The sequence below is a fragment of the Haliotis rufescens genome, unplaced genomic scaffold (assembly GCF_023055435.1).
Source record: "Haliotis rufescens isolate VD_foot unplaced genomic scaffold, xgHalRufe1.0.p SCAF_2, whole genome shotgun sequence".
Taxonomy (NCBI): Eukaryota; Metazoa; Mollusca; class Gastropoda; order Lepetellida; family Haliotidae; genus Haliotis; species Haliotis rufescens.
Window position 1 is genome coordinate 43,584,626 of NW_025963890.1, and position 14,248 is coordinate 43,598,873.

Consider the following 14,248-nt stretch of genomic DNA (forward strand, 5'->3'; position numbering starts at 1 on the left):
CAAACTTTCATCAATGTAACTTCAGTAGTTCCATGTCACGCAGTATACAGTAAGCTAAAAAATACAGAGCAAGGGCCGTAACTCAGTGAAAAATAGTAAACGACACCAATTTTCGAACACACTTAAGATCATGACCAGTAACATCAGGATGTAAAGATTCATTTCTCTATCTTACATAGTTTTTTAGAAAACTTGTCCCGATTGAAAAGCGGACGGGCGGACGGACGGACGAATATCCTATACCCCACGCCCCACTTCGTGGCTGGGGGATAAATTATGTATGTGTGTCGGTCAAGTCACAATCTATCAAGGTTTCATATTTATTGCTATTTGAATGCTTTCGAAACTTTCGGAGAATAGTCGACAGACGTTTCTTATTATCTTGAACATTTACCTCTCGAATATAGTTAATTTCCATCTCGAACAATGTTATTCCGCATAGTGTAATGTCGAACAGTGTTTAACTCGAATCTCAGTACCAGTTCAAAACACGACTGAAAACACTGACATAACCTAATGAACATATTGTGTCCGCTTAAAATGTGTATTTGTGAAACCTAATATTCAATCTCTAAAATCACTCGCTGATTTTTTTAACATACGCCTACAAGTACACATGACCCGTTCTGAAAGTATGTTAACAAGCAAACTATGTGACGTCTGTGGAATATTGAGCGATGAACGGGAAGTAGATACAATCTGTCGTCAATCTGTGTAGGTCACCCTGACTCGAATTTCACTCAGATACGTTAGAGATGTGCACAATTAAATGGGTTTTTTCTATACAGCGAAAAGGAAACCTGTCTCTTTGACCTAGGAAGTCCATGTGTTTTTTTTAATAATGCAATTGAGGGACGAAGTTTCCTCAACGAAGGTCAACAAAATCATTCGTTATATATTTGCATAACAATGTCCTTGGGTTGTTTCAATATGGTGAAGTTTTAAAAGGTTTTAAAAGCAAACATTTCCTGTTCACTCTATGTCGAGACAAGTTCGTGACATCGATTTTACTGTTCCTATCAGACCGTAAAGAGTTAATACATCAATGACAATAGGGCACCTGAACTAATGGCAGGGTTTCCAAAATGCACCTGCATTCAAGCAGCGCGATAGGTCCATTGAGGGATATACTTGTCTCCCCCCTTACAGTTTTTGAATTTTGAATACATTAATATTCATGTCACATGGTTGTGCTAAACTTCATAATAATGAACCATATGGGTGAAGATGCATTGATCAAATTTACATCCTTAAAGTAACTGGGGTATGTCAGGCACAGTCATATAAGGCGCCGCAATTCGTTGTAAAGAGTTGCATCCCTTTTGTGTGCCAGAAGTCTATGTTCGTGGGTCGACTCTCGGTTCTTCCTGATAATGTGTCTGGATTTGTCAGCACCATATCTGTGTTCCTGGTTTTACCAAATTGGTGAACGTCAATGACCTGCTTCACTTCAGGCTTCTCACCCTCATCAAGCTGACACTGTGATGTAACTGAACTACTATTCAAAGCGACTTGAAAGCCCTCCACTCAACCCCACAGCAAGGTTAACCGTCTTGCTACTATCGGGGCAAAGAAAGGCAGGTATTATACAAAAAATCACTGTCAGTCACATATCTGTGTGTGTGTCTGTTTTTCACGTTGTCTGTCTGTCCACACACACACAACCACACACACTCACACACTCACAGGCGTTTACAAAAGGATTTAAAACGCAGCAAACGAAATTGTGGAAATAAATATTTCCTTGTGTGAGTAATTCTATATTTGACCCAGCCTGCCCTGAGTAGGGCATGTTCGGTGTGGAAGGATATGTTACAAAGACATGGACAAAAACAAGCTTCATTAAAGGTAAGCATGTTTACTATAACTACTTGCGAGGCCAACACTTTATAGACGACTTTGTTCTCCCGACATACCTCATCCACAGGCGACTAACGAAACATCTTGGTGTATGAAAACATAACTCAGTGATATTACAGATATTTCAATCCATATCTAATGGGCAATATTTAAAGCCTCTGTGAAATGTATGATTTCTCTCCAGCTACACTAACCTAATGATATGAACTATCTGATAAGGCGACGCACATCACTTCCGGGCGGGGTAAACAGTTTTGTTTTGATCTGGCCAGTTTCCGTCAGTAGTTGTATCTGAAGGATGCTAGGAGTTAACCCGCAAGGAATGGTGTATTAGTGGTTATTATTATGACTTGACAATGATTTTAACGGTATCAGTTGACAGTAACGGTAAACGGCATCAGAGTCAACAGCGTCCAGGTAGCTTTGGCGTGAATAATGTGAGTTTTCTTCCTTTCTAATACATTGTGTCTGAAATAAGCTTACATATAATACATACATACACACACCACACACACACTCACTTACACACACACACACACACAAACACACACACACACACACACACACACACACACACACACACACACACACACACACACACACACACACACACACACACACACACACACACACACACACACACACACACACACACAAGCACACACACAAGCACACTCACTTACACACAAGCACACTCACACGCATGCGCACTCACCCACACACTCACGCACGCACGCACGCACATACATACATACATACATACATACATACATACATACATACATACATACATACATACATACATACATACATACATTTTGTATTTTAGCTGAACATAACATTACATTTTCCGCTAAATAAAGGTAAATTGTGTATAAGACAAATTAATGATAAGTTTTATTTACATTTTTCCTCGTGTAAACATACCATGGGTTTTGCTAACACACTGATGCCTGTGTTCCAAAGTACCAAGGATTCATTTGAAATGGTCTGTCATAACAACACCCTAAACAATACAAACATTGATATTAGGACTGAACGCATCCTGCACAGATTATTGATATTACCTGGTCCACAACACTATACTAGACATGTTTGTGCATGATTGACATTACTGGTAATATATGACACCATGTATTTACAGAACCATGAATGCGAACTGCACATGTGAAGAATGTAACGGGACGACCTTGCAATGCAATGATGTTTGTCGATGTGCGTATATTTGTTTCCAGTCTCGATACATAACCGTGCAACTATATGCCATTTATTCAGTGAATGCATGTTCTACATGTAGACCTTTGGGGAACTTATGTTTCTAGGTTTTGTCAGCACCATATCCGTGCTCGTGGGTTTCCCCGAAGTGGTAAACGTCTGAGACCTGCATTACGTCAGGCTTTCCTCCTACATTAAAAATATTAAGCTGACACGCCGCGATATAACTGGAATACTGTTAAAAGCGGCGTTAAACCAAACTCACTCACTCACTCACCTTTGGGGTACTTTCTGAATGCCACAGAAACACTTCCCTTTGAATCCCATATATATATATATATATATATATATATATATATATATATATATATATATATCTATATCTATCTATCTATCTATATCTATATCTATATATATATCTATATATCTATATATATCTATATATATATATATCTATATATCTATATATATATCTATCTATCTATCTATCTATATCTATATCTATATCTATCTATCTATACATATATTATATATATATGTGAAGGCTTCTATACAAATTTCTTTAAGCACATTTTGCGAAATATTTTTTGTTCTGTTCTCTTTTTTTGTCTGTTAACATTGAGAATATTACTGTTGATAAACACTAACTTTAACTTACAGGCCTTTCACCACCGCAAACAGCTGGCATTGTGCTGCTGGTGTTGTTTGTTATTGGATGCGTTCTATTACTGGGATTCATTTTGTGGAGAAGGTAAGCCAGTCAACTATATCTTTACCAATAACGAAGGAATAGGGTTTAACACCACTTATACAGTACCGTGTTTTTCTCACGGCTTGATAGATTGATGAAGGTGAAAGACACAAAAGTATAAATCTAAGAGCAAGGGTATGGTGCTTACAGAATCAGGGTGAAGCTGGTATTCTCGCCCACAAGAAGCGGATCTAGGCATTGATAAGGGACACAACTCTGTACATCGAGTTACTGCGCCTTAAATCAGTGGCACTCCCGTGCCTCGTGGAAACTTGAGAACACACTGCACCGAATGCCCCCTTCCAGCACCCAACCAATCATACTATTTGGCGATCTTTTTTATTTATTACGTACATGCGGAATTCTGACTATTAATAATCATGTGTATAGCAAACAAGATGTAATGATAAAAGTAATATGTATATAAAATTATTTCCAGGAAACGAAAGCTTGCAAAGCCACAAACTAACGCAGTAGAGTATGAGATGAGTCCTTTGAACAACAACAAACAGAAGACATCTGGTGCCCGAAGCCGGGATTGTTCTGCAAAAGATTTTTCAACGGCAAACCCCATATATGTACCCTCATGGCAAGGTGAGAAGGACGGTGATACGAAACAAGCTTACATTTAATCCATATCAACAGATGCATTATCTTGATATGTATAGATTATATAGATATATTGTTTCAAATTTTAAATATATTGGAGTGTATATATATATTTTATATAATATGTACCTGCAATTCGTCGGTACAGTCCAATATATTCAAAATTTGCATGCATGCAAGTATATATATATTTTCTGAATGAAGAGAATTTATGGATGTCAACTTTCCACCTTTGTTATCTTATCACTTCTGTCGTTCTTACAGGTACATATTCATGTTCTCTCCCTCATAGAATTTATTCACGTGATGAAGGAGTAAGCATATACTCCGAAGCATTGTGGTCCTCGTCATAAAGAAGTTGACATCCCTAAATTCTATTCCTTATGTGTATCACTTCTAAATGCCTTTCAAAGACTTATATGTTCTTACTTTTCCAGAACCTCTTTGCCGATTTTATGGAACGTTGTGTTGTTTAATTGAATAAGTAACTAACATATTTCCATTTATTTAAAAATTCAAATTTCCGCAGGCAGGGATTTGGGACAAGTGAGGCTCTGTGAAGAGTTGATGAGTCAGCGTACCATGAGACACATGATGAATGAGTTTCAGGTGTGTATATGGCAATACCTTTCTTAGATCTTCTGGTTAGTGTCTTCAAACGGTTGGCCTAAAAATTATACCTTGCCTTGCCTTATCTTACCTCAATCCATAAGTGGCCCCAAAATCTATAATGCATAATTTTCCATTTTATATAATGAAATGTGCATTACATATATATTTCCCATTTATACATGCAGCATGAATCAAGAAATTATATGCGTTCTGAATTATGTACTTTTTCTTCAGATGCTTGCCCCTCCAGACTATGGCGAGGCAAAGTGTGGAGCATCCGAGGACAATAGAGTAAAGAACAGACACAAGAGTGTCCTCCCCTGTACGTAGACTGTATCCGCTGTGCTTCTGGATATATCAATGTTTCATTTACGCAGAAAGTATTATCACAATGCTTGTCACACTTCATAAAATATAATTTATATGATGTTTTGATATACATTGGTTAATATACTGGATATACTGTTCTCAACATCCCTCTCAACCATTGTTACAGATGACGGAAACAGAATACTGCTCAAGCAAGAAGAAAAGAACGATAGTGATTATATTAACGCGTCTTTCATTAATGTGAGTAAAGAGTGGATTATATGTACTAAATATGAGCATTTCAGTTATTGAGACTATTATCATTATACTAATTTCACCCTAAGAAGTGTTTGTTCAACAAAATACATGGGTATGATTGACCATTTAACAGAAGAAAAAATCAAACGCCTGAACGTTATTATATTATACAAATTAACATTTAGAATTTATATAAAAAATATGCTTTCAAGAGTATATGCTCTATATATGCTGAAAACGAACTACGGTTATTACGAACTAAAATTAGTGGTCTTTTCGAGTTCGTTATAACCGTAGTTTACTGTATTTCATATTCTGAACGTAAAGCTCTTTGCAGGTATCACGCTCTTATTGAATGATATTGTGATGATAATAAGGCTTTATTTTTGTCTCAAAATGTCTTGTCTAAAACACTGTGAATGTTTATACTCTATGTATAAAGTAACCTTAAAGTGATGTTAATATTTGTTTCATTTTTATGTATTTTTCAAGGGATACAGGGACAATATACGATACGTTGCAGCACAAGGTAAGACCTCAAGGAAGCTTTTCTTGAATCTTGATTGTATAGTTGATGAAACGTATTCAAGGGAAGTAATCACCCTGTTTCGTAACTGAGGGATTATCTTTTGAATGCGTATAACATTATGTTAGTGTCATTCAACAGAACTAATGAAATTAACGTTCCTATTGCCTCACAGATCACATGCAAGTAAGCAAATACAATATATACTTAACAGGGCCGTCATTTAAATCAGTCAACGACTTCTGGAGGCTGATATGGCAGGAGAACGCCACAAAGATTGTCTTGCTTACACAACTTGCAGAAGACGGAAAGGTACATCCTTAATACATACCAACAATGATAACAATACACGGAGAGTACAAAAATAGAGAATCTCCCTCAAGTGTCTTTTGATATGAAAGTTATCAACACGATAAAATGTTAAACTTTTAATGCATTAAAATGTTACCGATGCGTATTGATCTCACGACACACTCGCGTGTGATTCTAGTTATTATCTAAATCATTCTTCCAACATTTTCAGTCTCTAACAGTACTAGCCAGTGCCTTGAGTGTAAAAAGAGAAGCTAACCACCTGCAGTGGTAGAGAGATTCATGATGTCTTTTGATGTCATGGTAACGATGACGTCATAATGGTTTGCAAAGCATCATGGTCATTTGCTTGTTGCGATATTTCCTCACACAAGTGATATATCCTGTGGAATCTAGTTTTGGATGATAAAAACCTGAAACACTTGTACATGCTATGTTTCCAGATCAAGTGTGCGAGGTACTGGCCCGTGTATGGTGCCACCTTTAGGGCGTACGACAAGGTGTGTGTGCAGTGTGTGGAGGAGACGGTGCACCCTTCTTACACTGTCAGGAACTTCGCTGTGTGGAAGGTCAGTGAGAACAAATCTGAATCCTTCCGGGTCATTACTGTTAGCAGCGATATAAATAAAGGGACATAATCCATGACTCTGGATTTCTTAATCTGGACACCTTTTAATCAGGACTCTTTCACTGGAAATAGTCTCGTCCAGTTTCACTGTATCATATCATATGAAATCATATGATATCATATGATATCATATAATATCATTTCATATCATGAAAACAAAGACCGCCTCCGTGGTCTACTGGTAGAGCGTCCGCCCGGAGAGCGGAAGGTCCGGGGTTCGATCCCCGGCCGCGTCATACCAAAAGATGTTAAAAGATGGTACTTGTTGTTACCCTGCCTGGCGATCGGCATTAAGGGGCTAAAACAAGGACTGGTCGGCTCGGAGTCAGTATACTGTGTCTGAGTGGGGTATTCATGTTAAACTGCGGCATGGTATTTCAGTGAACTAGTACAAGCAGCCACACACCCACACGTGCATGCACGTCGCTATATAAGTGCAATAATCTTGGGCCAATTTCACCTCACCTCACCTCATGAATACAATGTTTGGGTACTTAAATTCAATGTAAAAGTGTTGGAGCTATATGTATTGTATGAAGTAGAACACCAGGAAGCCTCCCTAAGACATGGAAAAACACTCTTCGTCCCCTAAAATCACAGAGATAAGTTTTAATACAATGAACCCGTCACTTCGAGAGTGTTTTAGTTCTTTCGTCATAGAAAGGGTAACAGAAGCCAATATTATATTTTTCGATGTGTGTCAGCTTATATATTTCTGTTTGTAAATATAAAACATCATTGCAAGAGAACAGCCCGTCTTAATGATCCACTGAAACAGATTCCATATAGCGAAAAGGGCCAAATAGCTGTAAAAATTATATGAATGTAACACTGAAAAACAGTGATGACACCTGGGCCCGCTTGCACAAAGCGGTCTTAGCGCTAAGATGATCGTAACTCCCATACTTTAACATAGGCTTACGACAGTTGTAGCGCTAAGATCGCTTTGTGCAAGTGGGCCCTGGTGTTCGCGGGTGAGCATGTCCTTCGCAGCCGGTAGCATCCTTCATTCACACAATTGGCATAAAACTACCCTTGCAATGACAAATGTTAAAGGTGTTTCAGACACACACATATGTGTAAGTGTAGATTGTGTGTGCTTACCACCAGGCTCCTCCATTCTAAATTTTAAATGAACAAGCATGTAATCTAGAAGGAAATTGCAATTACTGTTTTTATCAGGGACATTCTGACACAAGACAAGTGCTCCAGTTTCACTTCGCCGCATGGGCTGACCATGACGTTCCCAGAGACACATCGTTACTGCTGCATTTCCACAGGATAGTGAAGGACACAGGACCGAACTCTAACGGACCTTTAGTGGTACAAAGCAGGTATATATGCTGATAGCTGACATATCGAAGTTCCATACAAGTGTCCGAATGATATAATACATATATTAAATGAGTGTTCGTGTCATACTCTGTTTACCACACGAGTGTCTAAATGCCGAAGTTTAGGCAGGAGTGTCGTAAACATAGTATGAATTGAACACTCATATAATGTTCTATTCATTACCAAAGAAGATGTCTACATACAGAGATGAATCTTAGTTTTTACCTTTGGGACAGCAAGTCGCAACAGCAGCGAAACCACAATTTATCGATTGACGTTCATTTATCTTCAGCTATGACGTCGTTTCTTGTGTGACGTCATTCTGACCTCACGTCACAATCAGATTCGAAAGACGTCACCAATGCCGCCGGATGACGGAACAATACACTGTTGTCTCGTGACGTGTATGACCTAGGGCACATAATGATTTTTATGAACCCGATTTGTTTGCCCTGGTACTTTCTATAGCCCTAAATATAGTTCGTCTCTGTATGTAATCTCGTCTCTTCGGTAATAAATAGAACATATTATTCGTGTCCACGTCACACTATGTTTACGAGACGAGTGTCTAAATGCCGATATTTCCCGAGCGAGAGCGACATGAATACACATGAAATATCCTCTATTAAAATAACCTTACTAATTTTCAAAATATTATAATCGCATCGTCAACGCACTGATAAACGAAACTTTCCTACTTTGTTTTAACAATATGATTATCACAGATTAAAAACTCTTTCCTTTACACTTTGAAAGATGGTGTCTTCGCTCACCTATTTACAAACACCTGGTAATCACACATTCATAAGCATGTTCTTTGTGGTATAGTACAAATCGTTCAATGGGCCCTTCGTCAAGCGACCGCCTCCGTGGTCTAATGGTAGAGCGTCCGCCCGGAGAGTTGAAGGTCCGGGGTTCGATTCCCGGCCGCGTCATACCAAAAGACGTTAAAAGATGGTACTTGTTGTTAACCTGTCTTACGCTCGGCATTAAGGGGCTAAAACAAGGACTGGTCGGCTCGGAGTCAGTATACCGTGTCTGAGTGGGGTATTCATGTTAAACTACGGCATGGTATCTCAGTGTGCTAGCACTATAAATCGGCATCAGTCCGGACTAGTACAAGCAGCCACACACACACATGCACGTCACTATATAAGTGCAATAATCCCCCATAAAACCCCATTTCACCTCACCTCACCCTTCGTCAATCAGAGCTGTCTTATGATTATGGAAAGTATTTGGTCACATTGATTTACCCCAAAGTTAACATATGTTGCGCTTCATAGACGCAAACATACCACACATAACCATTGATGCTCATAACTGTGTGATGGATATGGTTACATGAGTATCCTATGCAAGAGTTTTGTCGCTTATATCTAAATAAAATACAGTGACACAGTGGTTAATGATTTTTATGTTGATTAAGGGTCATATTTTCGTTGTTAAGCGCTGGCGCAGGGCGTTGTGGAACATTCCTGGCTTTTGACTACCTGCTGGATCAAGCCAGGTACGAAGGTCGAGCTTGTGTCTACAGCTGTGTACAAACTTTCCGTGCTCAAAGAATGATGATGGTTGAAACAGAAGTAAGTGTATATTGATAGGTTTTGTTTGTTTTGTTTGTTTGACGCCGCACTCAGCAATATTACTACTATATGACGGCGGTCTGTAAATAATCGAGTATTGACCTGGCAATCCAGTGATTAACATCATGAGAATCGATCCATGCAATTGGGATACAATGACATGCATCAACCCAGTCAGCGAGCCTGACCACCCGATCCCCTTTAGCCGCCCCTTACGACAAGGGGTTGCTGAAGACCTATTCTAACCTGGATCTTCACGGGTCGATAGTGTATGTATTGTTTCAAATACAGGCTTCATATACATGGACAGTATACTGTTTATTATGCTTTTATTATCGCTTTAAACTATATCTCACTTATGGTACAATGAACAATTATTTATCTCGAAGTATAATCGTAACTTTTGATACTATACGTTGTTAGAATTGTTTGCACAACTGTTCATGTCTATGTTATATTAGGCTCTAATCCTACATGTCTTGTCTGTAGGAGCAGTATTCCTTCATCCACAACATACTGATTGGCGCCTTACAAACTCAGGGAACGCTGCCTAGCTACTACGATCCTGTCCTTGTGCAGTGTGAAAAGTGCTGGCGTCTTGACCATGAGACACAGGCGTAAGTCACAAATGTTCAGTGTCTGCAAATATCTTTGTTTCCTGCTACATTGCAGCTTGTGTGTACGAGATAAGGAGTGTTACAAGAAATCTGGTCCCTGTGATGTTTTCCGGACTGAAAGGTCCTCTGTACCAAATGTTCGTGGTGATTGTGTGTGGGTAGGATTGTAGCTGGTTGTATAGCAGGCTTTCCCCGACACTCCGATCTATTAGTTTCACAAGACTTGGACACCTAAGGTCTATCGCGGGGATATTGGTGATGTTGGGCTTACTGACATTGAAAGAGTACCTCATTCAAAATGATACCTTATCTTCACCATACAAATTTGTAGCCTCCATGTACACTTCGTTGCAGTGTTGTTGGTTTGTGTTTACAGCATGGATGGCATCGATGAAGAGGACTCCAGTTCTGACTATGAGCCTGTGGCGTACGGTGACTTTGATGACGTCAAGGCGCTCGCCGAACAACCCAGCATCGTGGTTACGAGGGTGTGACAGAAGTTCCATAATCTGTGTTGGTGGCATGTCTTCTTGTGATCGGCTATAGATTAAGACAAGAAAACTACTTACTGACACTTCCTGTGTGTGTTGTCATGGGTCGATCAGCACATGACAATACTGACTCGGAATATTATGATGTAAATATATAGCGCCAATGCAAAGGAAAAAGCAGTCTCTTTTATCTCCCCAAACAGATTCAATTGGGCGTGAAAGGCAAACTAGTGGTGACGATTATATAAAAGGGATCACTGAAAATCAGTGATGACACTCCCTTCAACTTCCATACTATCAGTGTCCATAGTGTAGACGCTCTATTATCGTGATAGGATCCCTCATTGCATGTGCGGGGCCCTCACTGTACAGAGTTGCGTCCCTTGTTCATGACATGATCCGATATTTGTGTGTTCTATTCTGTTTTTGTCTGTCCCATTGTCACAAAGGAGGTACTCATCTAAGACCTGCAATATGGTTATAATATGGTTATAATATGGTTACAAGTAATAGTAGAAAGGTATTACAATTGACTTATCACCAAAACATGTGATGATGGTCTTCCTGCAAACGTGTTGGAAGATAAGATTGATTGTACAATACTTTGATGGAATATATGAATAAAACTTGTGTTCAAATTAACGTATTGTGATTTCTGTAAAGATAAGAGGCAGTTAATTCAACCCAAACGTGTATTGGAATATTTATCAACACTTTATCTATCAACACTGGACATAAATTACATGCACCTTTGTACTGGCTTACAAATTTAAACTTGTGTAAGTAATGCTTCAACTCAGTTGTACATGAGTAGGTGAGTTTTGCTTAACGCAGCTGTGGACATTATGTAATTTTGCATAAATTATTTATTCACCACAGGTGGTTCAGGGTACGCTGACCCTTTCGCGAACATCCGCTTGGTGTCATCGTTATTTGATAGCGCTTCATGAGGATGACATTCATCACATATGTAAAGATGCTTATGATAGAGTCAGAATCGTACAATGGACTGCGTGTAGCAAAATTAGTTTTTTGCGCTATTATTTGTAGAACGTAAATACAACTGATACTTGAAGCAGGTTAACTTTGACGCTTATAAATATAAGCGACAAAACGCTTTTCATAGCCACAAGAAATCTCTTCTCAAAGTAGTGTCGATTGTAGGATTCCGACTGTATCATGTCCATCCGTCACAAACACATGCAAGGGCAAGTCAATTATTCGCCTGAAACACACGAGAAGATATGACACAAGTCAACAAAGAGAATTGCATCGGAAATAATTTTTGTCACTTTTTTGTTCAAGTATAACTGTGAAGTGATCATCCTCTTTTTTCTAATGTGATGGGTGAACGCGAATTCGATTTCTGAACTTTAACATTCCTGTTATGTAGAGAGTATGACCACGACTCTGAGTTCATGATTATTTCCTGTAAATGTTATTGATGATTCATTTTTTGGTTTTACTAGTTTGTGTTTCGACTGTATTTTGTTAATATAAAGAGTTATGGTAAAACCGTTGCATTTCAACAAGGGCTACTCAATACAAGGAAGTGGCAGAGCGGAAAACGAGCTTTAAAAAATCCGTTTCAGTTTCACCACCCTACTGAAATGAACTCGATAACAACCATGCAACACTGTGAATGTCACCACTAGCAATCGTCATGAATCTTCATTTTCAAGGCCCCGTGAAGATCCGGGGTAGAATAGGTCTTCAGCAACCCATACTTGCCGTAAAAGGTGACTATGCTTGTCGTAAAAGGCGACTAACGGGACCGGGTGGTCAGGCTCGCTGGCTTGTTTGATACATGTCATCGATCCCAATTGCGTGGATCGATGTTCATGATATTAATCACTGGATTGTCTGATCCAGACTCGATTATTTACAGACCGCCGACATATAGCTGGAATATTGCTGAGTGCGGCGTTAAACAACAAACCAACCAACCAATCATTTTCAAGACGACAGGCCTGCAAATTAACATGCATATGGTGCATAAAATCAGATACTAAACAATGTCTATATGACGATACGTATGATATGGATAATGCATGTTTCATAACAGATGCTGGCAAATCTAAGGATGTTTCCTTAAACATTAGCGTCTCTTATCGTGTGCTTCATAGTTACGAATACATAGAGTGAGTGAATGAGTTGGGTTTTTCGCCGCTTTTAACAGTATTCCAGTTATATCGCGGCGTGTCAGCTTAATGTGGGAGGAAAGCCCGAAGTGATGGAGGTCTCAGACGTTTACCACTTCGGTGAAACCCACGAGAACGGGTATGGTGCTGACAAACCTTGAAACATAATCGGGGCGAACCGGGATTCGAACCCACAATCATAGGTTTCTGGCGTGCCCAAGGGACGCAACTCTGCTCAGCGAATCGCGGCGTCTTAGACGACTGGGCCTCCCGTGCCCCCTACGAATACATAGAACGATTGATGCTGGTAACAAACACTTGTCGCCGTCGGGGTATGACAACACGTGAGCAACCAAGTCACCCTACCTGACCATCCAATCCATTAAGTCCCTGGGGCTCTTAGTCGGATTCTCTCATGAATTTACACCGACTCTGACTGGTCAGTCAGAGGTATCAAATCTCAATAACCACCTCTGTATGAAACAGCCGAGTTTACGGACACATCACCGCAAAAGCTGATATTAATAGAAAAGTACTGCCGGAAAAAGTCGGTATGTATTTTAAAATAAATATATGTTTTATTATATGGTTTACCACAATAACCAGTATGTGTGGTAATACAGAATTTGGGTACAAAAACCGCAATAGAAATCTACAAATTTTGGTGACAGCAGAAGCCTTGAAATATGGTCTTTACTATATGCAACTGCGACGTCATATCTTTTGCGTCACAATGTAGCGTCATAACAGTCATGTGCGATGTTGAACGAATCCGCGCAAAGCTAGCTTAGTTTTCTTTCGGGATGTCTAATTCAAGTTGGATGAAGGAGTTCGTGTCCTTATATGTTTCCATCTGAAATATTACCGTATAAAACTGTTCAAGCCTGTACAGTGCCAACAGCTGTTGTCGCTGTTTCCCTAATTCAGATCGACGACCCACTAAGAGCAATGGACTCAATCCATGCTTCTCCCCTCAGTGTATGTACCAACATCAAAGT

General features: G+C 39.3%; 1 protein-coding gene across 2 annotated transcripts; it reads left to right on the top strand.

Annotated features, from left to right (window-relative positions):
* Positions 1–1,694: 1,694 nt before the first annotated feature.
* LOC124153066 (receptor-type tyrosine-protein phosphatase T-like) lies at positions 1,695–11,751 on the top strand. Of its 2 annotated transcripts, none has more exons than XM_046526197.2 (14): positions 1,695–1,848; positions 3,005–3,075; positions 3,736–3,826; positions 4,266–4,420; positions 4,965–5,044; positions 5,282–5,369; positions 5,544–5,617; positions 6,107–6,143; positions 6,355–6,452; positions 6,896–7,021; positions 8,263–8,414; positions 9,866–10,001; positions 10,491–10,618; positions 10,995–11,751. In XM_046526197.2, the coding sequence occupies exons 2-14, from the start codon at positions 3,009–3,011 to the stop codon at positions 11,110–11,112; spliced, it is 1,350 nt and encodes a 449-aa protein (XP_046382153.2). In that variant the 5' UTR covers positions 1,695–1,848; positions 3,005–3,008; the 3' UTR covers positions 11,113–11,751. The 2 variants fall into 2 exon arrangements, with proteins under 2 accessions (XP_046382153.2, XP_046382152.2); XM_046526196.2 differs by lacking the exon at positions 1,695–1,848 and adding an exon at positions 1,882–2,297.
* The last annotated feature ends 2,497 nt before the right edge of the window (positions 11,752–14,248 follow it).